The sequence below is a fragment of the Nesoenas mayeri genome (assembly GCF_963082525.1).
Source record: "Nesoenas mayeri genome assembly, chromosome: 24".
In the NCBI taxonomy this organism is placed as follows: Eukaryota; Metazoa; Chordata; class Aves; order Columbiformes; family Columbidae; genus Nesoenas; species Nesoenas mayeri.
The window spans coordinates 4,164,945-4,188,556 of NC_137546.1; the positions used below are offsets into that span (position 1 = coordinate 4,164,945).

Consider the following 23,612-nt stretch of genomic DNA (forward strand, 5'->3'; position numbering starts at 1 on the left):
CGGCTGCCGCGGCGGGTGGGGCCGGCCCGGGGCGGGGCGGCGGCGGAAGATGGCGGGATGCGGGACCGGGCTGTGCTGCTGCTGCTGCCCGCGCTGCTGCGGCGAGCGGGAGAGCCGCACCCCCGAGGAGCTGGTACGGCCGCAGCCCCGCGCGCTCCCGGCCTCCCCGCTCCTGGCGGCGCCCGACACCGGGCCCGGCCCGGCGGGCTCTGGAGAGCGCCTGAGGGTGGGCGGCTGTGAGGGGCGTTGGGCGTTGCTAAGGCGCTGGGCCTCTGCTGCAGGTGCCGCTGCCTCAGCCTGTGCTCGGCCCGGTTCCTCAGCTGATAGCTCAGCCGCTGCTCGGCCCAGCACCTCAGGGTTCCTCAGCCGGTACCCCAGCTGGTGCTTTGGGCCCCGGTACCTCAGCCAACGTTCGGCCCAGGGCCTCAGCCGTTCCTGCTCTTCTTTCTCGTGTTGGACGCGTAGCTCAGCCGCTTTTGCCAGTGCCTCGGCCTGCGCTGTGCCAGCACCCCAGACAGTGTTTGCTTTGGTTGGGCCTGGTGTCCCAGCGCCTGTGGCTGATGTCCCAGCATGTGCTGCTGCTCCTCCGGGCACAGCAGCCATTGCAGCCGTCAGAGGGGAGCGGCCCTGGCAGGGACTCTCCAGCAGCCTGGTGCAGAAGAACGGTGTCTGTGCAAGTTTGCTGCCCTGTGCTTCCCTGTAACCTGTTGTGATGGTAGCTGGAATGTGGGTTTAGTACTATGCTGTGTGGAGCTCCCATATAGAATGCTTGCTAAGTTGCAAGCTTTAAGGTAAGGCCCTATACAGTTACCTCAAGGTTGGTGGTGGTCTGGTAATCCATGCTCTGACTTTATAAGCAATCATGGTATAAGCCTACCTTAACTTTGGCTCTGCCACTGATATTCATGAGCACCTGTCCATGCATTTGTTCCCCTGCTGATTTTCCTTTCCCATGTTTGTTTTGCAGACAATCCTAGGAGAAACTCATGAAGAGGAGGATGAGATTCTTCCACGCAAAGACTATGAGGTGGGAAATTAACTGATCGTAGCTTGTGAAATCGATGTGAAAAGAACTGCGGACAGGTTTTGATCTGTTTGATTTTGTAATGGGGCAGGTACTTAAAATGCATCACTAGTTAGATTGTATTGGCACCAACAGAAATACCAAGAGTTGCTGTACTTGCGAAGAACTGCTCATCATCATTATACATTTCAGGGTTAAAGCCCTGTGAGTAGAGCTTGAACATCCACTCCTCAAATCAGACTCCTGTTGAGGAAATTTATTTTCAGAGTTTGCTATATTGTTCCACTTTTTTAAAATGTGAGATTTACAGGCTCTAGTGATCTTGTTTCCTCATGACTGTAGAAAATATCTGTAGCGACTTGGTCGCTGTTGCCTTACCGCTGTCTGTTGCCATACTGGCTCTCAGCAGATCTTCCCATCTTTCAGATCCTGCTTCTTACAGGAGACTTTTGCTTTTTGCATGTCTGTATGGTGACCCTGAGCTATTTAGAGCAGGTGCTGTCAGCAGGGGTTTCACCAGTTCAGCCTGTTACTGCTTGGCTTGAAAAGGTGAAGTTGTTGTAGATAGAAGCAAGTGGTACTTTGTGAGTAGAACTAAACAACTCTGTATTGCTTTGAACTCCTTACACTGATAAGCTTCAGAATTGATGCTGTTCATCTGGAGAGGAATTCTTATCTAGTGTTCTGTTGTAGGGAGAGGTTAAATATAAAGATCTGATGTTATCCCCTGCACTGTCAAATTGAAGGCACTTTAAGAAGCAAAGTCTAAATATATATGATGTGACTTACTTAAAGTTGTATTAATCAGTCATGTTTCTGTTTGGTTCCCTATGTCTTTCGGCTTGGGCAATGAAATTGGTCTGTTTCTTCACTTCCTGATTCTCAGGGTCTGGCTCTGCTGGAAATATTTGAATGAAGTTGCTTCCAGGAGTTTTTTTTTCTTCTACTGTTTGCAAAACCTACTGTGGGGATAGTAATGACCTCTGTAATCTTTAACGAGGTCTGCTAACCGTAGCTTTTTGCTCAATCTGTTGGAGCTGATTCTCTTAAATTGACCTTTTGGCATTCTTTCAGAGCTTGGATTATGATCGCTGTATCAATGACCCCTACTTGGAAGTTTTGGAGAGCATGGATAACAAGGTAGGACCTTGTTCTTTCTTTTTCATTAGCTTGAAAGCTAAAACTGTGGACATTTCCCAGAGAAATTGGCCTAGGGAACTTGTAGATGTCCCATCATCAGAAGTGTTCAAAGTCAGGTTGGATGGGGCTTTGAGCAACCTGATCTGGGTGAAGATGTCCCTGCCCATGGCCAGGGGATTGGACTAGATGAAATTTGAAGGTCCTTTCCAACCCAAACCTTTCTATGATTCTAAATATTCTCCACTGCAGGAAGTTTTATGGGTTTTTTCTTCTTTATGGAATAAATTCTTACGCTTTCTTGACGTCTCTATGAAAAGAATAAAAATATATGTGGAGATTATAGCTCCCAGCATCTGTTCTGATCCTCAGGTTTAAAGTGAGGGAGATGTTCAGCATTTTCAGTTCCCTATTTTCAGTTTGCTGTTGTCATCATCTTCTGTTGATTTATCACTCTAGCTGGAACTGAGCTGTGGAGCCCAAAACCACATTTTTCTGTTCTCCATTTCTATGTTGCTTTGACTTGGCTTTTTATTTTTTATCCTCTTCCCCAACAGAAAGCGCAGAGGTATGAAGCAGTGAAGTGGGTGATGGTTTTTGCTATTGGAGTCTGCACAGGCCTGGTAAGGGTCATGCTGTTTGGGGAATGATGAAAATTCAAGAGACTAAGCAAGAATGGTTTAGAAGTTGATGGCTGAGGAATAAAGAGGAGAAAATGTTCTCTTTCATGAAGTGGAGAGCTTAGTAGCTTGAGTTGTCTTTTGGGAATTATAGCTTGCTGTTGCTAGATTATTTTCCAGGAAGCCTTTTTTTCTTTCAGATCTTACTGTGCTTTCTTTGCAAAGTATTTTGGCAAATTCTTTAATTCTGCATACAGAAAAACTTGTCCAAAGTGAGCACTTAATAAAAATGGATATTAATTTACAGTTGATCTTTATTTTTTTAGTGTTTGGTAGTACTAGTTTTGCTGCATATGTTTCTAGAGCGTTTGAAAATTAGCTTTGCTGAGTGTATGCCTCAATTAAACACCAGCATTCTTCTGTCCCCTGAAGTATGCTGTGGGTGTTAAAAATGCTACCAGATTAGTGCTCCAAAATGCAGCTCTTTGGGAGGAATTCTAAGTTGGGTCCGTCCCAGGGAGAACAAGGGATGCAGCAGATCTGAGCTTCTGAAGTTACTTTACTCTGAACAATGCCTCTTTTGCCTTCTTCCTCTGTCCTCCCAGGAGTGTGTACTTCTGGTAGGACTTACTAGACACTGGTCTTTGTTACTTGTTTGTAGTAATTTCTGATGGCAGATCGCTTGTTTTTGATAGGTGGGCCTCTTTGTGGATTTCTTCGTACGGCTCTTTACCCAGCTCAAGTTCCAGGTTGTACAAAGCTGTATCTTTTACCTCATGTGTGGGTTCCTGTTAGACTCAAGTGACCTTTTCCTTTCTGTTGCCATATTTTGCTCAGAACAGCTGACACTCGGACTTCTGCCATCTGTCATGTTATTGATGATTAATCAAGTTTTCAACTTGCCTATGTAATTCAGCCTTTGAAACCAAGAAGTGGTTCCAGTATCATGAACATAGGCAAAGACTAATCCCTGAAAGAATGTTCTCCCTTCCTTGTAGCTCAGTCTTGAGCTCTGAAAAGGAAGCCTGACTGGTGCTCTGGCTGGATTAGGAATCACAGGCTTGGCTCCTGATGCCAGTCTGACCCACAGGCAGTACTGAATGGTTGTGTGGCAAACGTCATTACTTTCCTTGACCATCTCTGCAGCGGTGGAAGAATGCACCGAGAAAGGCTGTCTTGCCTTGTCCTTGCTGGAGCTGCTGGGCTTCAACTTGACCTTCGTTTTTCTTGCCAGTCTTCTGGTCCTGATCCAAGTAAGACTTGAGATCTACTGCTGCTCCTTTTTCTTTATGCTCACATGGGTCCTGGGTAGGAAGTTTCCTTCTTGCCGGAATTGCTTTCTGCCCCAAGACATCAAACCAGCTTCACAGTGATAATTAATTTAGTTAAGCAGGGTCTCTTGATCCCTTGCTATGCTCTGTGATGAGATATTGTTGGTTAGCTATGGAAACAATGCCGCACAGCATCAGTGTTTCTTTTCTGCAGCCTGTAGCAGCTGGATCAGGAATCCCTGAAATTAAGTGCTACCTCAACGGGGTAAAGGTTCCAGGGGTGGTGCGTCTCCGGACGGTGGTGTGCAAAGCCATGGGAGTGCTCTTTAGTGTGGCAGGAGGTAAGAAACGCTGTGGTGTCTTGATCTTGTTGGGGTAAGGAATTGCTGAAGCGTGAAAAATGCTGTCCCTGCTGTATGTAGGGCGCAAAAGGCTTCTCCTGCCTGTCCAGTAAAATAATTTTGATGGGCTGGAGCAGAGCGATGAGCCCTAAATGCACATATAGAGTAGAAAACAGAAGGATCAGAACTGTTGGGGGAACAAGTACTTTTCTGTGTGGGCTGATCAGAAGTGCTTCTTTATGGCTGAGTCCAAGAAGACCTGAGAATTCTCCAGAACACCTTGTCTGGAGCAGCCTGGGGGAGGTTATGTTCTAGGTAGCAGGGCAGAGTAATCTGGAGAGTTCAGAGTCCTCGTAACAGCTGTCTTGGAATAATTCCACCCAGTTGGAGTGCCAAGTCTGTACAGGTCTTCACAAACATTTGGGGGATTGTGGGACCAGGGGTCAGCACCTTCCTTCACCTCGAGGGGAAAGGGAAGAGCTGCCGGCTTGGCCCAGGGCGCTGTGCCATGGTGTGGGAGTGGTGAGCTGATCTCTCCTGACATTGTCAGCAAGGGAGAGGCAGGGTGAGACTGTGTTGCCTCATCAGTCCTGTTTTTTCAGGTCTTTTTGTCGGGAAGGAGGGTCCAATGATTCACAGTGGTGCTGTCGTGGGTGCGGGTTTGCCACAGGTTAGTGCTAGCCTGGGTCACTGGCCTGGTCATGCCACTGCTTTGTAAGAGTGCTATGAGGAGTAAGTTTCCATCTTCTGTCGTTCTAAATCTTTGTTTTGTTTGTAGTTTCAGAGCATCTCTTTGAGGAAGATCCAGTTCAACTTTCCCTATTTCCGCAGTGACAGGTACTGTGTACCCAGGATGTAGAGGAGGATGAGCCAGCAGACTTCCTTGGGAGAAGGGTGGTGGGCTGGGATGAATCAGTCAGTTGGTTTTTCATTTTCTCTCTGGTGTCCTGAAGTTTCATTCTGCAGCAAAACAACACTGGGACTTGACTCTTCCATGCTGCTCTGCTCTGGTTTCCATGTTCACTGATGTTCTCTTGTACTACTCCACAAATCTCAACTCATTTAAAACCTTTAATCTGAATGGTTAAATGGCCTCATTGTTGGGAACAAGCTCAGTTACTCACCCCTTGAGACCAAGATATGCTACAGAGATCTTGCCCTTCCCTCTTTGTAATTCTATCAAGTGATACTGGAGCCCTGCAATTTGGGATGGTTCTTCATATACAGGGCTGTAGTATCAGAGTTTTGCTCTGTATTGGTGCTCTAAAGAAAGAGCATGATGCTGCAATGACTTGTTGAATAAATGGCATTACCTGCCATGGCCAGCACTTCTCCCAGCTGTCACTCCTGTATCCCTGGGATATATCTGTAATGGGAATGGTCTCTTATTTTGCAGAACCCAAGCACCTCCAGAGCTCTACTTTGCTAAACTGAGATTGTTTTCCTCTTCATTTCAGGGATAAAAGGGATTTTGTGTCTGCTGGAGCTGCTGCGGGGGTTGCGGCTGCCTTTGGAGCCCCAATTGGAGGCACTCTTTTCAGCCTGGAAGAAGGTTCCTCCTTCTGGAACCAGGGACTTACATGGAAAGTGGTGAGTGGTGACCCCAGCTCTTTCTGTGTGTCTCTTTGAGCTGGATCTTTGGGAGGGCTTGTCCCTGAGGGCATTCAGATTATCCTGTGTCTCCTCCTGAGCTCTCATGGCAGGAGAGAGTTTCCCTTCTCTGAGTGCTTCAGAATTACTATGGACCAAGAGCAGGGATTAGTCTGGTACCATGTGGAACTGTGGAGCAGCTCTGCAGGCAGCAGATTTAGTGTGACTGGGCAAAAGGGCTTTTGTGCCTGGGCTCTTTGCAGCCCAGTCCTTTGGGAGCAGACAGAGAAGGCAGGTGCTAGAAATTCCTGATTTCTTGTGTGGGAAACCAAATCAGATTATTATAGGGGTCCATTCTAGCCCTGCTGTCTTTTGTAGCAGGGAATGTGTTAAACCTCAGTAGGGCTATTTTCTTGAAGCTTGAGAAGGCTCTGAGTTTCTCTTCCCCAGGTGTGAGTCTTAAAGAGCTGACTGTGCCAGTCTTAATTTTGGAGTGTTCAGTTCTTCACTTTTTTTTTTTAACTTTTTCAGCTTTTCTGTTCCATGGCTGCCACCTTCACCCTGAATTTCTTCCGCTCTGGGATTCAGTTTGGAAGTTGGGGGTCTTTCCAGCTCCCTGGGCTGCTGAACTTTGGGGAGTTCAAGGTAAGATTTAGTGTTGTTATTTCCACTCCCACTCCAGTCTCTTGTCAGTTCAATGTTTCTTTCTGGTAGCTTTTTTTTTGTGATGCATGCTTATATTTCAGTGAAAGGCAGCTGATACTTAGCTGAAATACATTGATAGCCTAAGACAGAATTGTTCCCCTTTGGCCACAGCTGCTGAAAGTCTCCTGCTGTGGGGACAGAAGCATTAGTAGAAAATTGCAGCAGCAACTGTAATGCTTATTTTTATGGTTTTCTGCACATAGTGCTCAGAGTCTGATAAGAAATGCCACCTCTGGACAGCTGTGGACTTGGGCTTCTTCGTTCTTATGGGGATTGTAGGAGGCCTTCTCGGAGCCACCTTCAACTGCCTGAACAAGAGACTTGCAAAGTATCGCATGCGGAACGTGCATCCCAAGCCAAAGCTGGTCAGGTATTTGTGCTTTCTTGAGTTTGTGCGGGGATCTGTGATCTGTATTCACTGTCACAAAGCAAAAACATCAAGCTAGGAGACCTAGAGAGTGCAATTGGAGAAAATCCCAGACCTCTTCTTTTTGAAATCACAAAGTAAAGCCTCCATAGAACTTAGAAGTGAACGCCAGAAGCCAGATGTTACAGCCCCTCTGCATTTTTGTAATTACTCTGGTCGTACAGAGAAAGCTGCAACCCCTTACAAGGGCTATGTATCAACCTGTCTAGTCCTGTCTAGACTTCTGCCCTGCAAGGATCTATAGAACATCATTTCCATGTGAACATCCTCATCACTGGACCCTTCCCTGTGGCTTTTTATACATGACTGCTATGTGTTCTCTGGGCAGAAATAGCTCCTTTTTGGGACAGGCAATTAAAAAGGGGAGTTAATGCAATCCCTGGCATCCAAGTAATAATTCAGCTTGACTTACAGAGTCTCCTGCTTCTGGTGTTAAGCTGTGGTGACTACTTGTTCTTGCAGCCTCATCAAAGTCACGTGCGGAGCTGCGACTGGGTTACAGGGCTGAGTGTGGCTTCAGCGTGTGGTTTCTGTTGTGTACTTGCAGAGTCTTGGAGAGCCTGCTGGTGTCCTTGACTACCACGCTCGTGGTCTTTGTAGCCTCCATGGTTCTGGGGGAATGCCGGCAGATGTCTTCCAACAGTCACAGTGGCAATGACACTCTGAACCTGCAGGTGAGGGATCTTCTGTGAAGATTATACGTCCCTGTCATATTGTTCACCCTCCAGAGAAGCGCAGGCACATAACGAGCTTTTGACAGCATGCAGTACATAGCAGAACTTCAGTGGAAGCCTACAGACAGTTGCAGGAGCTTAGGGCAATAATGAAAGCTGCCCTTTGTACTGTCTTACCTTGGTGAAGCAGCTCAGCTGTGAATCAGGGAGCCCAATGATGTTCCAGGCCTCATCTCTGCTGCTGATGTTTGATCTGAATTTCCCAAAGTGTGGGCTGGCAGCCCTGTGTGTGTGTGGAAGGGTTGCTCCCACTCTGCATAAAGGCTAATGTGGGAGAGAGGGGATTTTAACTCTTAGTGTCTTTGTGTCTTGCATTAGGGCATGTCAGAGGATGTGAATTCAAGCATCAAAACTTTTTTTTGCCCAAATGAAACTTACAATGACATGGCCACACTCTTCTTCAACCCTCAGGAGTCAGCCATCTTGCAGCTCTTCCACCAGGACGGTGAGTAACTAGGAGACAGTATCCCATCCTGTGTTTAGGCTCAAGAGCTTCATCTTGCTTGAAACAGCCTTGTCATAAGAACCACAAGGCCAAGAGCATCTTCAGGCTTTCACAGCTCTGGGGGATTGCTTGTACAATAGGTGAAAGCCTCCTCCATGGAGAAAAAAGGCCTGCTTTTCTTCTCTTTTTCACTTGCTCATTTTCCTCTTGTGTGTTTGGACTGGGAGACTGAGTAGCTGTTGTGAGATGAGCTTGCTGTGAGCTGAGGGGTGGATGGTGCAAGACTACTGTCTTTGTCCAACAGACCTGTGTCCCTTTAGTCATGATTCTTCTTGTGTTGCAGGTACTTTCAGCCCAGTCACACTGTCCTTGTTCTTCCTTCTCTATTTCTTACTCTCCTGCTGGACATACGGGATCTCTGTGCCCAGTGGTCTTTTTGTGCCATCACTACTTTGTGGGGCTGCCTTCGGACGTCTGGTCGCCAACCTCCTCAAAAGGTGCATTGAAAGTGTGTGTGTGTGTGTGTGTGAGAGAGAGAGAGAAATGTGCTGCAGACACTCGGTGAGCTCTGGGGTTATTCTAACCTCTGCGCTCTGTGTTTCACCCTAGCTACATCGGCCTGGATCACATCTACTCAGGAACCTTTGCACTGATTGGGGCGGCGGCATTCCTGGGAGGAGTGGTCCGCATGACGATTAGCCTGACTGTCATCCTAATTGAATCGACCAACGAGATCACCTACGGCCTCCCAATAATGATCACCCTCATGGTGAGTGCAGTGTTCTGGCTTCTTGCAGACTGCTTGAAGATGTGCTGGCCCTGAATCTCTGTTCACTCCAGGGCTCCAATAAGCCAAGGAGTCTTGTACTTGAAGCAACAGCTCAGTGTACATTCCATTTGCTCTGCAGGTAGCCAAATGGACAGGAGACTTTTTCAACAAAGGCATCTATGACATCCACGTGAACTTGCGAGGAGTGCCACTTCTGGAGTGGGAAACAGAGGTGGAAATGGATAAGTAAGACTGCTCTGCTTGGCAGGGCTGTGGGTTAGAGTTTGTAGTAGGGCTTTTGCTCAGAAATTAATGTTGTAATGCAGAGGGATGATGCTTCATCTCACACAAATCTGGCTGCTCTGAGAGCCTGTAGTGCATCATTGATGCAATGTTATGTTAAAAAAAAAATCAAGCACACAGGAATAAGGAGCTGGCAGAATTAAATTGCAGCAGACTCCTTTAGGATCTCATTTGGGGACGGGGTTTGTTTGTTTGTCCATCAGCAACCTTCTGTCGCTGACATGATGCATTCAGCAATCTTGGATTTCTGTTTCCTCAGACTACGAGCCAGTGACATCATGGAACCCAACCTGACATATGTCTACCCGCACACCAGGATCCAGTCCCTCGTTAGCATCCTGCGCACGACTGTCCATCATGCCTTCCCTGTAGTGACTGAGAACCGGGGCAATGAGAGGGAGTTCATGAAGGGAAATCAGCTGATAAGTAACAACATCAAATTCAAGGTAAAAAGTTGCTTGTTTGATAAGTTGAAGGGTTGAAGAGCTTTGTTTTGCAGGTGGAAGGCCCTTTCTTTTGTCAGAGCAGAATTCAGGTCAGAGATAATCACCTGCTACAACACAGAATTTTCAAGGACTCAATTTCATTCTGTTCTCTGGGTCATGGCAAAGGCAGCAGACTGAGCTATGTTACTATATCTGGAAGTTAAGAAAACTAAGTAACCTGTTTTAGGACAGACATGGAAAAAGTTTGGATTTGGCACTGAAATTCTAAACTGACCATTGAGATCAGTAGTAGATGCCTAAATACTTCTCCCCTTTGCAGGAGGGGTAGTGAGACAGATGTTTTAGTCTCTTGGGAAACTGTAAGATCAGAGTGAATAAGAAATGTGCTTGTGTTCTAGTGAAAAAGGGTGCCTGAGTTCCTAAAGTCCAGGTTCTCTGCCCAAGGGGGTACAGTCCTGCAGCAGCACTGACTAAGAAAAACCTTATCTGGTGACATAAAGCTGCGATCAAATAGTTCATAGTTGCTCTTGGATAACTGTTGACCTGCTTAGTATGTGAAAATTGTTTCTTGTATCCAGAAATCAAGCATCCTCACCCGAGCCGGAGAGCAGCGCAAGCGCAGTCAGTCCATGAAATCCTACCCGTCAAGTGAATTGCGTAACATGTGTGATGACCACATAGCAACGGAGGAGCCACCAGAGAAGGAGGATCTGCTGCAGCAGATGCTAGAGAGAAGGTGAGATCCTGGTAGGCCCAAATATATGGAAACAGGGTGTTTCCATATGTTGAGATATGTGTTGTGATGCTTTATCTGTCATTCCTGTGTCAGAGGAAACAGTGCTAGTATGTGAGATTTAGAGGTGACTTGTCAGGTCTCATCAGGTGGTGCTGGGACTCACGCCTGTGACTCGAGTTCCTAGGCTGAAGGCTTGATGATATCCAACCTGTTAATTTCTGCGAAAGGATAGAATACCTGGGGAAATATCTTGTCTGTAGAAATCAATATCCTCTTGTCTGCAGAAACCAGAGGTCTCTGCAAAGCTCACTTCTCAGAGGAGCTAAAGTCCTGGTGCCATAATACTGATACCACCTTTCTGGTAACTGGGCTGAGTCACCAGGCTTGGATTACAGTTGTTGCCAGCAGATGCCCAGTCTAGTGAATCAGTTTCTACCCTAGTGCTTGTGATGCTTATGAGTGGAGTCTTGACCCTGATGTTTTGACAGATGCTTCAGCTTTTGTTAGAATCGGAGTAATTTGGCACTGAAAATTGCTTCAGTAGCAAGTGATTTAAAGTTGAGGGCTAGGAGACTGTCTCAATTCTGCTGCTGTTGTCATACTCTGCTCATAGTAATGGCTCTTGACCCCTCTCTGCTATTTTGTTTGGTGGAGAAAAGACTTACTTGTCTCTACCAAGAGCCCCTGAAATGTTCAGAGGGTTGCAAAGAGCTGAAATAGCTGTTTTTGTGGTGGGGGTATATGTCTCTCCTTAAGTTCACACAGCTTATAACATGTTAAATCTGTTACAGATACACTCCCTACCCCAACCTGTACCCTGACCAGTCTCCCAGTGAGGAGTGGACCATGGAGGAACGCTTCAGACCTTTGACCTTCCATGGCTTGATCTTGCGCTCACAGCTGGTCACCCTCCTCGTCAGGGGTGTTTGTTACTCTGAGAGCCAGTCGGTGAGTCTTCATAATCATTAATTGTAGCAGAGACACCCCACCTTCTTGGCCGAGAAGGCTGGGAACAATATTTATCGGCTGCCAAAAAGAATTTACCTATTTTTAGACTTTAAAGAATGCATCTGTGTTTTAAAAGCTGAAGATGGATAATGTAAATTCTCCCTTGCAGGTCTAGAATAAAGAGAGTTTAATTTTTGTTTAAGCACCCTCAGGAAAAGAGGGCAGACTGTTTAAAAAATAAACCAAGAGACCCGTTTGTTGCATAAAGGTGCAATCCTGTCAGAACTGGTGAATGGAGGGCAGATATGAAACACAGAGCAACCAGCCGTGCATACTGTGTCTTTACTGCTGTGTGCCAAGGTCTTTCCAGGAGAGTATCAGCTGTATGGCTGAGATGAGTATGAACATTTGGTTTTGAGGCCTGTCTTCCATGAGGCTGATTTGTTGCTGCCCTCCAGTGTTGAGTGTAGGTCTGTCAGAGGTTGGAGAGCAGAACCCATGCTCTCTCAGCTAAATATTTGTATGGGTTTGGGCTCACACTGCTGTGTTCTGAGGTGAGCTGCTAGGAGCCCCTCTGCAGAAGCTGTGTGTGTGGGCATGGGAGAAGGAGATCTGCGTGAGCGATTGTGCGGCACCGTTTGCTGTGCTGCTTGCAAGACATTGGTTCAGTGGGATTTGTTTTAATTGCAGAGTGCGAGTCAGCCTCGTCTGTCCCATGCAGAGATGTCAGAGGATTACCCCCGCTATCCAGATATCCATGACCTGGACCTCACGTTGTTGAACCCTCGCATGATAGTGGTAAGAGATGCACCGCAGAGCGACAGTGTTTCCTGATATATGTTTAAGACTGTCCCGAGCCTTTAACAAAAGCTGAGGGCGTGTGTAAGTCCCTGGGTGCAGTGACCAACATTCTGTATTTCTCATGCATTCAGCCAGCCTTGTTTGCATGTGGAAATCAATCCTGCTATGAGGTAACATCGCACACAGGTGCTTTACTTTCAGAATAAGGTGTTGCCTGTCTCATTTAACATCCTTCTAGGTTAGACTCCTGCCCGAGTGAGATCAGACAGGCAGACTGCTGATATCTGTTTGGAACTCTGTGCTGGCAGCTCAGTCAGTGGCAAGCCTGTCATTGTCTTTGTGACAGGCAGGTTGCTGTGTAGGCCAAAATACTTTTTAAATATACATTCTTGTTTTCATGGACCCACATTTATCCTGCTGAGGGGCTTTCTGCAGCATTGGGCTCTTAAGGTCTCAGGTTACAAAGTTCAAACAAACTGTGACAAATTCGGGTTCCTGAAATAATTCTGTATTTGTGGAGAAAGTAAAGATGCCCACAGTCTAATACCCTGTCCAGAGATCAGTGCCTTGGAGGAGCTGTAGGAATTGCTTGTTAGTGATTCTCGGAGACAGTGAAAATGTGACTTGTAAAGAATTGTTTTTCTTTCTCAGGATGTCACTCCATACATGAACCCATCACCCTTTGCTGTCTCTCCAAACACTCATGTGTCACAAGTCTTCAACCTGTTTAGGACAATGGGGCTCCGACATTTACCGGTTGTGAACGCGGTTGGAGAGGTGAGTCCTTATTCCATTTTGTCTTGGCTGAGCAAGGAAGCCACTGTGTTTGTTGCAATGCTTTCCACCTTTGATAGAATTAAGATCTCTTTTAATATCAAAGAAAAATGCTTTGAAGAAACCAGAATGTGATTTTCCTAAGGCCCTGAAGCAGTGTTGGTTACTCTGACTCTGACACCATCTTTTGGGTCCAAGCCTGTTTTTCCTGCAAAGGGCAAGACATGCAATCTTTATCCTGTCTCAGGTGCACAGCCTTGAACTCATCAGAGTCTGCTAATTTGGCTTCATCTTTGGTGGCCTTATTCAAGGCCAAGAGCAGAATTTTCTGTGTGTTGGGGCAGGAGGTTTTTCTGCTAGAAGGGAACTTGCTTTCTGCTCTGAATAGTTTGCACTTGATTCACTGTACATGTCTCGTTGCATCTACAGTGTTCAGGAATAGTCAGTAGGTGTCAGTAACTTCCTATAAACAAAATGAGAAACTGTTGCTCTTTAAGCCTGAACTGGTGTGTCCCTGTGGGGCAGCAGTGCCTTTTCTGCCTCTTGGGTGTTCTAATAGCTACTTGGCAGAACCTGTTGCTTGAAAACATGAGATGTTGACTCGTTCCATGCTTAGTACAAGATGCTCTTGCAGTACTAGAGAGCAGCCTACTTCTAAACTCTCTCAATGTGTAAAATCACTGAGGTGTTTCGTTAGCTGAAACACGTGGTTTGACTGTTTCCCCAGCAGACTGGGTGAGGGTCGCTTTTGTGAGCTGCCAGCTAGTGATGGGCAGTGTGCAGTCACCACTTAGCTTTATCATTTCCCTGTTTTGGTTTTAGAGCTTCCCAGAATGTATCTGGTACAAGCTATCTGCAGTCATGCATGTGACACACCAGAAATGTCTCTAATGAGAGAGCTTTGTTATTTCTGACTACAGTTTTCACTTTCCAAAGGATTTAATTACATCTGTGTGCTGTCTAACATGGACAGGATTTCCCATCCTAGACAGGAGTAACTACTGCTGTGTCTAGACATGACAGCAGCAGTTAAGCTGTTTTTGTGTAGTTAAAGCAGTGTCTTTCCTGTAGATAAGTGCTGGGAGAGGGAGGGGTGTTGCTTTGGCAAGGTTTGAACTTGAACCCACTCTCACTCAGCATTGGTCAAGAGCTGCTTGCACGGTCCCTCTTTTTTGGGAGTTGTAAAGAACAATGGCTCTACCACGTACGTCTCTTAGTGGCGCATCTATGATACTGACTTGTGTCTTTTTCTTTTTCCTCTTTAAGATTGTTGGGATAATCACTCGGCACAACCTGACCCACGAATTTCTGCAGGCAAGACTGAGACAACACTATCAGACCATTTGATGCCCGTGCCCCGCTGTCGGTGTGGCTCCCTCCCTCTTCCAAGCCTGCACATGCGCTCACATTCTGCTTGGACCCTACAAGGCCCAGGACTTGCCGTTTGGCTTCTCACATGCATATCAAGCTTGGGGAGCTGGAAAGCATCTTGCTAGCCAGAGAAATAGAGGAGCTGCCTGAGCCCAAAGCTGTTGATTGGTCTCAGGCACTTGGTTTGACCACTCTTGATCCAGGATTTTTGTTTTCCTCTGCCCTGGTTGTCTCCTTTCATCAGATATCCTGACACTGTCTGTTTGTCTGGGTTTTTTTTAAGGCTTGGGGTAAAGAACGGTCTAGCTCCACTGTGTCCCGTGCAGAGAACTGCAGCATCTTTTTCCTGTCCTCCTGTATGTCTCCCTTTTCCTCCCTTGTTCCTGCAACTGTTGCCTTATTTGTGTGAGAAGAGGGTCGCTGTTGAGGCTGAGAGCAGATACTGAAGTTTGCAGTTCTCCCCCTCTTTTATGGGCAAGTGTCTCTGCTGTGCTGGTTTTGACAGCAGCTGACTTTTGAGAGCAGCTCAGCAAATCAGGAGTTCAAAACAGTTCAATTCCACTTACTGTTTGGGATTATAAATATTTAATACATGTGCAGAGCATCTCAGAGAAGGGAAATATCTTTCCCTGTTAGATGTTGCTATTATCTCCCTGTAAGAGACTCTTCTAAGGCACTTTGTGGCACTCCACTTTGTCACTACCCTGCCACTCTTTCATTTCTTGGCATTTGTAGGCACTTTGTCCTTGTACTGATCTAACAGTGAGAGCCTGGGACACCTTTCCAGCTAGAGCTGGAGACCAGGGAGGTGAAGTGTTGCTTTCTGGAGGCATATAGAGCTCATGCCCTGTCTCTGGGTTTGGTTGAATTATCTGTGTCATGAGAGGAGCTGGTGTAACTTCAGGCTGCCATCCAGGAGGGATATGTGGTGCTGGTGACTAACTGGCAGGATCTGCTGCAGGGTGATAAGTGAGGCTGTCTGTGCTCTAAAAAATGCTTGGGATAATGTTTGCAGCTGTAACAGCTGAATATCTGTAAGGGCAAAATCAGCACTTAGAAGCCAGTTGCAGCCAGTTCGCTGCTTTAGCAGGTACCATCCTGGCCAGCACCTGTATTGTTCCGGCAGGCACCTGCCCTCCTGAGTTTTGCATACAGATAACCCTCAGTGGGAAGCCAACATTGTGCCTCCAGGGGCTGCAGAGCTGATTGGCTTGATAAAGCACAGAGCATTCTCTCAGCCAAGAGACTGGGCCAAATAACATGGGGAATGTATCCCAGAAAAGCTTCTGCACAGCCTCTGAGTGCTCCAGTTAACCTTTTGTCTGCCATAAGGAGCTAGTTAGATGAGAGCTGTGACAGAAGGAAATCAGGATTTGTGCTTGTGGGCAGTTACAAGTCCCAGGAATCCTGTTTTAATGGGATGTCAGATCACTCTAATGTGGTATTAACAATCCCATACTGTCAGAGCACCTGTCAAGGATGCCCTGTGTCTCTCCATGACAAATCTTTTCCCTCTTGCTCGTGTTTAGTGATTGTGTGTGGAAGGTTCTCTCTCTTCCTGCACGTGAATAGGGCTCCTTAGATTGTTTGTCTTGAGCTGGTCCTGCCCTGTTTTATTTCTGTACACAAACTGCAGCAGTATATTTTGCTGCAGGATGTCTTGTCATCGCTACTGGAGCCTGGAGTTAGGCAATCCAGAGAAGACAGGCTGAAAAATCTTAAGGTTTGGCTGAATACCAGCTGCTTCCCCATGAAGCCCCTTGCCTTCAGCCTGCTGTCTGCTCTGCCGGTGAGTCTGTCTGAAATGTTTCAGCTGGAAAACACACCCCTTTCACTCCTTCAGTAAAGAAGGTTTAAGTGAGGATGGTGGGTGACCCTGTCAGCTGCTTTAAAGGGAAATCTTGGTGTGCAATCACTGTAGTGTAGCCTGCAGAAAGGGAACTACAAGTTCATCAGACATTTGGAGATGAAGCATTTCCCTTCTGCTAAGGACTGATGCAAAGGGGCTTGTGTTGAATTGATCTTGTTCTCACACTTGGGTCACTGAGTTCCTTTCTTACAACACACTAACTGCTTCTACTCTGGCTCTGGTTGCTTAGTGATTTACCGAGAAACTTACTTCTAACGTAGGTGCCTGTAGCCTTTTACTCAGAGTAACACTAATGGAATAGTAATAAAGAACTGGATTAGTAGTGATGGCAAAAGTTAGGGGGTAGTATGGGGCATTCTCCCCTGTGCAGTGTTAATTATGCAGTTTTGAATTGTTAATTTAACTGTGAGCCATTCCAATGGTAGCAACTTACCTTTCCATTTGTTCTTTTGCACTGTTTTTTTTTGTTATGAAATGATGTAAGCTAATTCCACAGTGTATATAAATGGTATTTTTTTTAAATTTCTATGAATATATTTTTATTTGAACTATGGCACTTGGGACATATTCATGTAACCATAACATGTCTGAGAGTAAAATGTTTGTGTGTCTCCTTCAGCACTTTCAAGGCCTTTTGATGTTTCTAGTGTTGTCTTATTTTTGCCCTTTGTTATAATAAAACTGGCAGAATATCGCAATATCCAAGAACGTTATTTGAGGTAGATGAATAGTTGGTATTTATGAGCTGTCTGGATAGAACAGTTTGTGCAGAAGGTGCTTTGAGGCTGGGCAAAGATAAGAATTAGTATAATCCTTTAGGCTGTGACCACTCCCGTGCCACGATCTCCCACAACAGCTGTTAAAAATGAAGGAGTTATCAAATATATAATAAAGACCTGAATTGTGCATACGGTGCTAGAGGCAACTGCTGCTTTTCTTACCCAAGAACTCTTGCTTTCCACCTTTTTCCCAGTAGGTTCAGGAAAGACATGAAGAATTTAGTGTTGTTCAGTGAGATTTTTATTTTCCTTTACTGACAGGATCCAGGCTGCCTCCGTTAGCGCGTGTGTGTACACACAGGTGTGTAATGCGCAGCACACATAGCGAGAAACTGAGGATGGCTGCGCTCCTGTGAGAAACAGAGAACAAAGCTGCTCTTGTTGTCCAGGGTGCTGAAGCGTTTCTCTGCGGCAGTGGGATGTAACGCAGATGGAATCCGCCGCTAGGAAAACAAAATCAAGGCTTTATATAACCTCCTGTTTATGAAGGGCAAGCTGTACTGTTGAGGGGGGAGCTGATGTGTTAGGAACCAGTCAGACTAATTAATTTTGTCCAGATAGGATGATTGGAGAGGCAGAACTCAAACTACTACAAGCAATCAATAAAAAGGACCGAAGACTGTTTCTGGTTGCCAGCAGTGAGGTCCAAGAGCCCATCTTGTGGTCTTATCCTGCCTTTTTCTTTCACTCTAGTGTTTTCCTTCTCACTGTGAAACACACCAACCAGACCATTTTCTAGAAGAGGCTCATGTCTTACAGTGTAATTACTGCGTTTCAAAGGAAATAAAGCTGCTGAATTATGCGCTGCCAGTCAGGGTGACTGCCAGAAGCTGTTAGGAAGCAAGTCTGAAGTCTGGCCTTGCAGGAGGTAGCAAGTATCATTAGAGCTGGATGGAGGGTATTAGCCTAGTCCTTATCTGATCTCACTGAGATATTCCTTCCTTAGCACGATAGCACTTCGATACATCCTGGGTGCTGTGTTGGGGGGGTTGCTTGAGGTTTATAAAGCACTCTGCTGTCTGATGGGGTGGAGGAGGGCAGGATTTCAGGACCCTGCCCCATGCTCAGTGCTGAATAGCTACCTGGAACGTAACCTGCATTAGCTCTCTTTGACAGCAACAGCGGAAGAAATAAAAGGCTGTCAGGTTAGCACCTGGTTTATATATGGGACAACAGGACTGTCTTTTAGAGTCTTTTGAGCCACAAACACAAGTCCAAGCTGCTGCAAGGTAAGGTGGAGCATGAACACGTCATGCAGCCCATGCTGTGGTGACCCCTTGTGCCTCTTTTGTTCCCCTGCTGGAAAGGTCAGCCTGCTGACCCCTGGTGAAGAGCAGAGCTGTGGCATTTGCCATTGGTACTGCTGGGTCCCAGTGCATGCGGCTGTTCTGTGACACACATGATTAATGAATTAATTTGCTAGCTGGCTCCAAGATCCTTCATGTCTGCACCCACAGGCTGAAATTTCTGGCTTTGCTGGAAGCCAGCTCCCAGTAGAGCCTTTTGTGTTTCCTATATGTGCCCTCTGGGCCACAGTCTGTACCCTCTTCAGAAAGTAACACATGGAGCTCTAGAGAGATGCTTCACTTTCGGATGTCCTTGGTTTAGTCTGCGTGTTTGGGACTGGCTGTTCCCAGCACTGTTTCCTGCTCTCTGATCCAGCTCTCACAACCACACCGGTAGCTTTGCTTGTCCTTGGGGGTGATGCTCGTTACCTGCAGAACGAATGTGAGTTTCTCTCATTCAGCTTTTCCAAGTGCTCGTTTCTGCGTGCAGTCTTACTCTGACCTGGCTGTGAGATTTCCCTGGGGGAGCTTTACAGCTCACTGTGTTTATGGGAGTAGCAGTAAAAATCCAGCCGCAGAGATGCTTTTTTCCTAGATTGCCTGCTCACAATTAGGTTCTCCCAGACCGCAGGGTCTATTAACATGCTGTCTGCAAGCCGATACAGACTTATTCCACCGGGAACTGGCTTGCTGTTAATACTGGACCCACCTGGCTCTAGGTCAGGCTGCGCCAACTCTTCTTACCGTTTTTAGCACATTCCACTGCACTCATTAGTGTTTTGTGCCTTGAGGGGCTGACAGGGAGGGACAATTTACAGTGTCTATGCAAGTTTTGCTTGACTGGGTAAAATTCAGCTCCAGCAAGGGCTGTTATTGCTGGAGTACCAGCATTGTTTTTACTTTCCTTTATAGCAGCACGTGGGAAGTCAGAATTAGGTGTCTGCAGTTGAGTCCATCCTGGTGCTGCTGTGTTCTTAGGTGCTGAATGAGCTTTCTGGGGTGCTCGAGTAATGTTTGCTGGGAACGAGACCCAAAATTCGATGGTCAACACAGTTTCTAGTGCTACGTGCAATCACAGGACGGTTACTTTAAGCCCGGGCTCAATGCCATTGCTGTAGCTGACTTGGAAATCCAGGCAATTTGGTTCTTGAGGTGCTAACTGAATGTAGTCTTGGCAATATAACCCCATTTGGGGTGGGGTAGGATGTGGTTTGTGCCAAATTCAGATCACAGATGTGAAATCTAGCTGCAAAGGCTTAAATGAAACCTTTATCAGATTTGCAGTGTCCCCATTAGCCATGTTTAGGATAACATTGTGAGGGACCATTCGCAGAAAGTGGTAAGTGATAAATGTTATGCACAAGCTGCTTTGTAACTGGAGTGATCCTACCTGCCCTTGCATGAGAAATACCGTGATAGGGTTCAAACATGTTGAGAATCCATCAAGAAACGCTGGGGATCGGCACCTCAGCCACATGCAGAGTCAGACAAGACACAGTTAATGATGTATCTTTCTGTTGATGCTCGTAACCTTTATTTGGTCAGTGCTAGAAAGCATATACAATGAATTCCCTTTCCTCCCTCTGGTTGTCTTGAAATTTGTGGAGTGTTATGATTTTTTTCTTATTTATTTTCCTGTAGACTTTGCGTCGATGAGGGATTTGTGTCAGTGGAGTGCGGTTCCCTTGACTGAATAATCGATACCAGCACAAGGACTCTCTTGTTAGTGAAACCCCTGTCTATAGGAGGACTCGTATTGGTCTTTCAACATTGAGTAAGCTTTTTTTCCTGCTAATCTGTTATAATTTATTAGCGCAGAGGGAAAACTCTAGTGAAAAACTCTATTTTGTTTCTACCAAGCTCATACTTTCTTCGTCTTATGTAAGTAAGATTCAGCCTCATGGGTACCAAAGTACCAATAAAACCTGGGCTTTTGACTTTAGGAAAATAGAAGAAAATTTAATGCAACAGACAGGAGAGAGGTCCAGCATAGATGTCTAACGTGTTAGTTTTATTTAAAGATGGTCTCTTGGTGCTAGAGTAAGAAATGTTCTTTAAAAAAAAGTCAAATAAATAAATAAATAAATAAATAGAAATAGGAATAACTTTCTGTTGGAGAGTTTGGAAAGCATCTGGCTTTCGTCTTGGGAGGAACAGGTACTGTAAAGCATTCTTCAAAGTAGGGTCTAGGGAGGTTGTCCTAATTCTTCCTGGGACCTGCAAACCAAACATGAAATAAATGTTACTAGAATCTGTTTCTCAGTATATACCACTACTGTCAGCAGTGGTTTTACTGACCAAATCAATAGACACAGGGTTTCTTTTGAAAAAATGGTACTAGCTTAGACTAAAATTAATTCCTTTCTCAAACTGTCTTATTGACAACTTACATGAAAACATGCTCGTGTGTCACAGTGAAACGGCTTAGGCGGGACTCACCATTGCAACCCATTCCGCTCAGGGAACCGATTCTATCAATTCTCCTCCCGAAGCAGCCAGAATCTCTCATCATCCTGGGCATCTGCAGCCCCCGCAGTCTCTTGAGGAAGGGGTCCCTGTAGGACAGAGGGGTGCTGGGTGCGAGCCTGGGTTCAGCCTTCTGCTCCTCGCTGTCATCTGTGAGTTCTGGGGGCATCTCCTCCTGCGTTTTGGGCTCTTGCAGGTCAGGATTGGACTCCAGGGCTTCAATCATTGCCAACTTATTCTCCAGTTTCTCCAGCAGAGCCTGTAAGAGAAGGATTAATTTCATCACAGTCCTACTTTTATGGTCATTTACTAGCTCTTACAGTCATCCATTCTGTGTTCATCAATGGTCCCATAGCCACCCTCAGGGAGGCTGTCAGGTTAGATCCCTTGGTTGCCGGTGGCACTTGGGCTCTGTGCTCTGCAGTAAATCCCTCTTCACAATTACTCTACCTATGGGAATCTCTAGCTGAGCGCTGATTGAAGCTGCTTGCTGCAGAAATGTATCTTACTGGCAAGGTTAGAAGTGCTCTTGGCAGAGAAAAAAAACAAGATCTGAGTTGTACAGGGAGATACTACTCAGCCAACCGATGGCACACAATCTCAAAGTACCTCTGAATCCACAGCCCACTCCCATGTTCTCAGAAGTTGCCCGCGATGCTGCTTTCCAGCAGCTTGCTTGTCACCCCTGGCTGTTTCAGTGGGCATCACTTGAACAAGCTCTCGGTGTTTTCACTAATCTCTGCCCCAGGAGTTACAGGATTGCTGCTCCCTAAAGTAACATGCATCCCCCTAAAAATACCTATACGCTAAATTTATGTCTGATGTGTGACTTCTTCCTGGGTATCTCTATAATATTGAAATCTTTGTGTAAGAGGGATCAGAGAACCTCCTCAAGGGCAGCTCCAGCTTGGGCTGACACCATCCTAAGAATTTTAGGAGTTTGTTCTCAGGGTCTGATGCTGCAAGAAGCCGGTCACTGGTGCCAGTCCAAGGAAATGTTTGAGCTTTCAGACTTCATCTTGCAAGACAAGTCTTAAGCTTGTGTTTTGCTGCATCAGTGGGTGTTCTCTCTCATTCATTAAAATACACATGTAGTAATTTCATAGATCTAGAAGCTTTTCTGGATAAGTCACACTAAATGATCATACTATTCCCCTAGCAACTCTTCTAAAAGTTTGACTTCGGGTGCTCTGCTTTACCTCCTCGTCTCCCATCCACACTCAGCCAGTTCTCTTAAATCCACAAATCTAGAGCCGTATGTCTCCTGTTTATTTTGATAAAGCTACTGTGATGATTTGTTCCCTCTCTGGGATGTTACTCCCAGAAAGGTGAATCTTTAAGAGAAAAAGAACTGAAAACCCAAAGCAGACATCCCATAGCATCAGAATTCTGTTTCCCACCGCTACCCCAGAGCTCAGGTGAACCCAGTGCTGGAGGATATTGCTCTGTAGAGCTTCTTTGAACCCCTGTGAAGACCCGAGACTTTGTCCCCCAGCGTGTGATCACCAATATGGCTGTTCAATCATGCAAAAGAAAGGCAAAACCACAACCTCACACTCCGCTAAGGACCCCAAAAGTTTAACCTTGCAAAAGGAGAGAGTCCTCACCTCCATGCTGGCCAGTTCTTTGGCTGGGCTGAGGCTGTAGATGGGGTTGGCTCTGCTGGGCTGGAGCTGGATGAGAAGCAGCAAGAAGAAGCCGCAGGAAAACGAGCCTTTAGTGTCCATGGCGCCGGGTTCACTGGGAATAAAGAAGTTCAAGCTGTTTCTTCAGAGATGTCTCTTCAGGTCTCTCTCTTCCTTGTCCTCTCCCCTCTCTTCCGAAGCTCGTCTTTTATACTCTTTGGGTGTGATCTCTGCTTCCTAGGTTATCAGTGGATTTATCTGGGGCACATTCCAGTCCCACTGCAGGCATGCAGCTCTGTCAAGGGAAGATTCCCTTTATTAGCTGTCATTAGGCAGCAGCTGCTGTTGCTGAGGAATGTATGTCACAAGTCAGTGATTTCATGTCACTCCCCCTCCTCTTGATACCAGGCGCTGTGATTACATAGTCCAGTTGGAAATTCTTAGCAATTTTCTTTCAAGAGACCCCTATGGTCAGATTTACGGAGATGGGAAACGACCCTGAAAATGCTCTAAACTCCACTCATTTTGAAGCTTTCCATAGGGAAATTACCTTTTATAGGGAAAACAGTAAGCTTTTCCGATGAGTATTTGGTGAAGAGTAAAGGCTGAAGATAAAACTCTTTTAGGACACCTAAAGTATCGTGCACATTTTCTTTCCGTATATGGAATATGCACAACCACCGCGTTCCATGGAGTGTGCTGAAAATCCCAGTTTTGGGCCACTTTCTCTATTGCTGTTGGGGTGATATCACTGTTGAGACCTTGTTGCCAACACCAGAGACGACTCGATCTGCACCTTGGTACAGACAATAACTTCTAGACGGGCTCCGCAGGGACACCGGGCACCTCCAGCCCCCCGACAAGTGACTTTGGCACCGTTGCAAAACACTACTCTTTATTAACAGCTAAACATTTAAATCAGTAGGATTTCTTTAAACATCAATGGTAAGGCTTGACCCTGGGTCAATAAAATTTAAAGAAGAGATGGTCAGATTCAGGAATAATCTTCGTGTGCCGTTGTACAGGAAAGCAACTTGCTGGATGAGAACTTTAGATAAATAGTTTTCGGTGTTATTTAGCAAAGGTTTCAGAATTTGGCCCCAAGGAAGAATGAACGAATTTGTGTATATGTGTGTTTAGCGAT

The 23,612-nt window shown here is 46.0% G+C and overlaps 2 protein-coding genes across 3 annotated transcripts; one reads left to right on the forward strand and one right to left on the reverse strand.

Annotated features, from left to right (window-relative positions):
• Positions 1 to 49: 49 nt before the first annotated feature.
• On the forward strand, positions 50 to 14,418 carry CLCN6 (chloride voltage-gated channel 6; the record flags this gene model as incomplete). Of its 2 annotated transcripts, XM_080358666.1 has the most annotated exons (23): positions 50 to 133; positions 968 to 1,027; positions 2,099 to 2,164; positions 2,719 to 2,784; positions 3,477 to 3,543; positions 3,928 to 4,034; positions 4,267 to 4,393; positions 4,996 to 5,063; positions 5,172 to 5,230; positions 5,851 to 5,983; positions 6,515 to 6,628; positions 6,892 to 7,058; positions 7,663 to 7,789; positions 8,171 to 8,294; positions 8,638 to 8,791; positions 8,904 to 9,063; positions 9,203 to 9,309; positions 9,626 to 9,812; positions 10,391 to 10,548; positions 11,340 to 11,496; positions 12,187 to 12,294; positions 12,949 to 13,074; positions 14,338 to 14,418. In XM_080358666.1, the coding sequence occupies 23 exons, from the start codon at positions 50 to 52 to the stop codon at positions 14,416 to 14,418; spliced, it is 2,607 nt and encodes an 868-aa protein (XP_080214792.1). The 2 variants fall into 2 exon arrangements, with proteins under 2 accessions (XP_080214792.1, XP_080214793.1); XM_080358667.1 differs by lacking the exon at positions 2,099 to 2,164.
• Positions 14,419 to 20,763: 6,345 nt separating this feature from the next.
• Positions 20,764 to 22,570, reverse strand: NPPA (natriuretic peptide A; the record flags this gene model as incomplete). The annotated part of the gene is made up of 2 exons (XM_080358770.1): positions 20,764 to 21,102; positions 22,451 to 22,570. The coding sequence occupies 2 exons, from the start codon at positions 22,568 to 22,570 to the stop codon at positions 20,764 to 20,766; spliced, it is 459 nt and encodes a 152-aa protein (XP_080214896.1).
• Between the last annotated feature and the right edge of the window lie 1,042 nt (positions 22,571 to 23,612).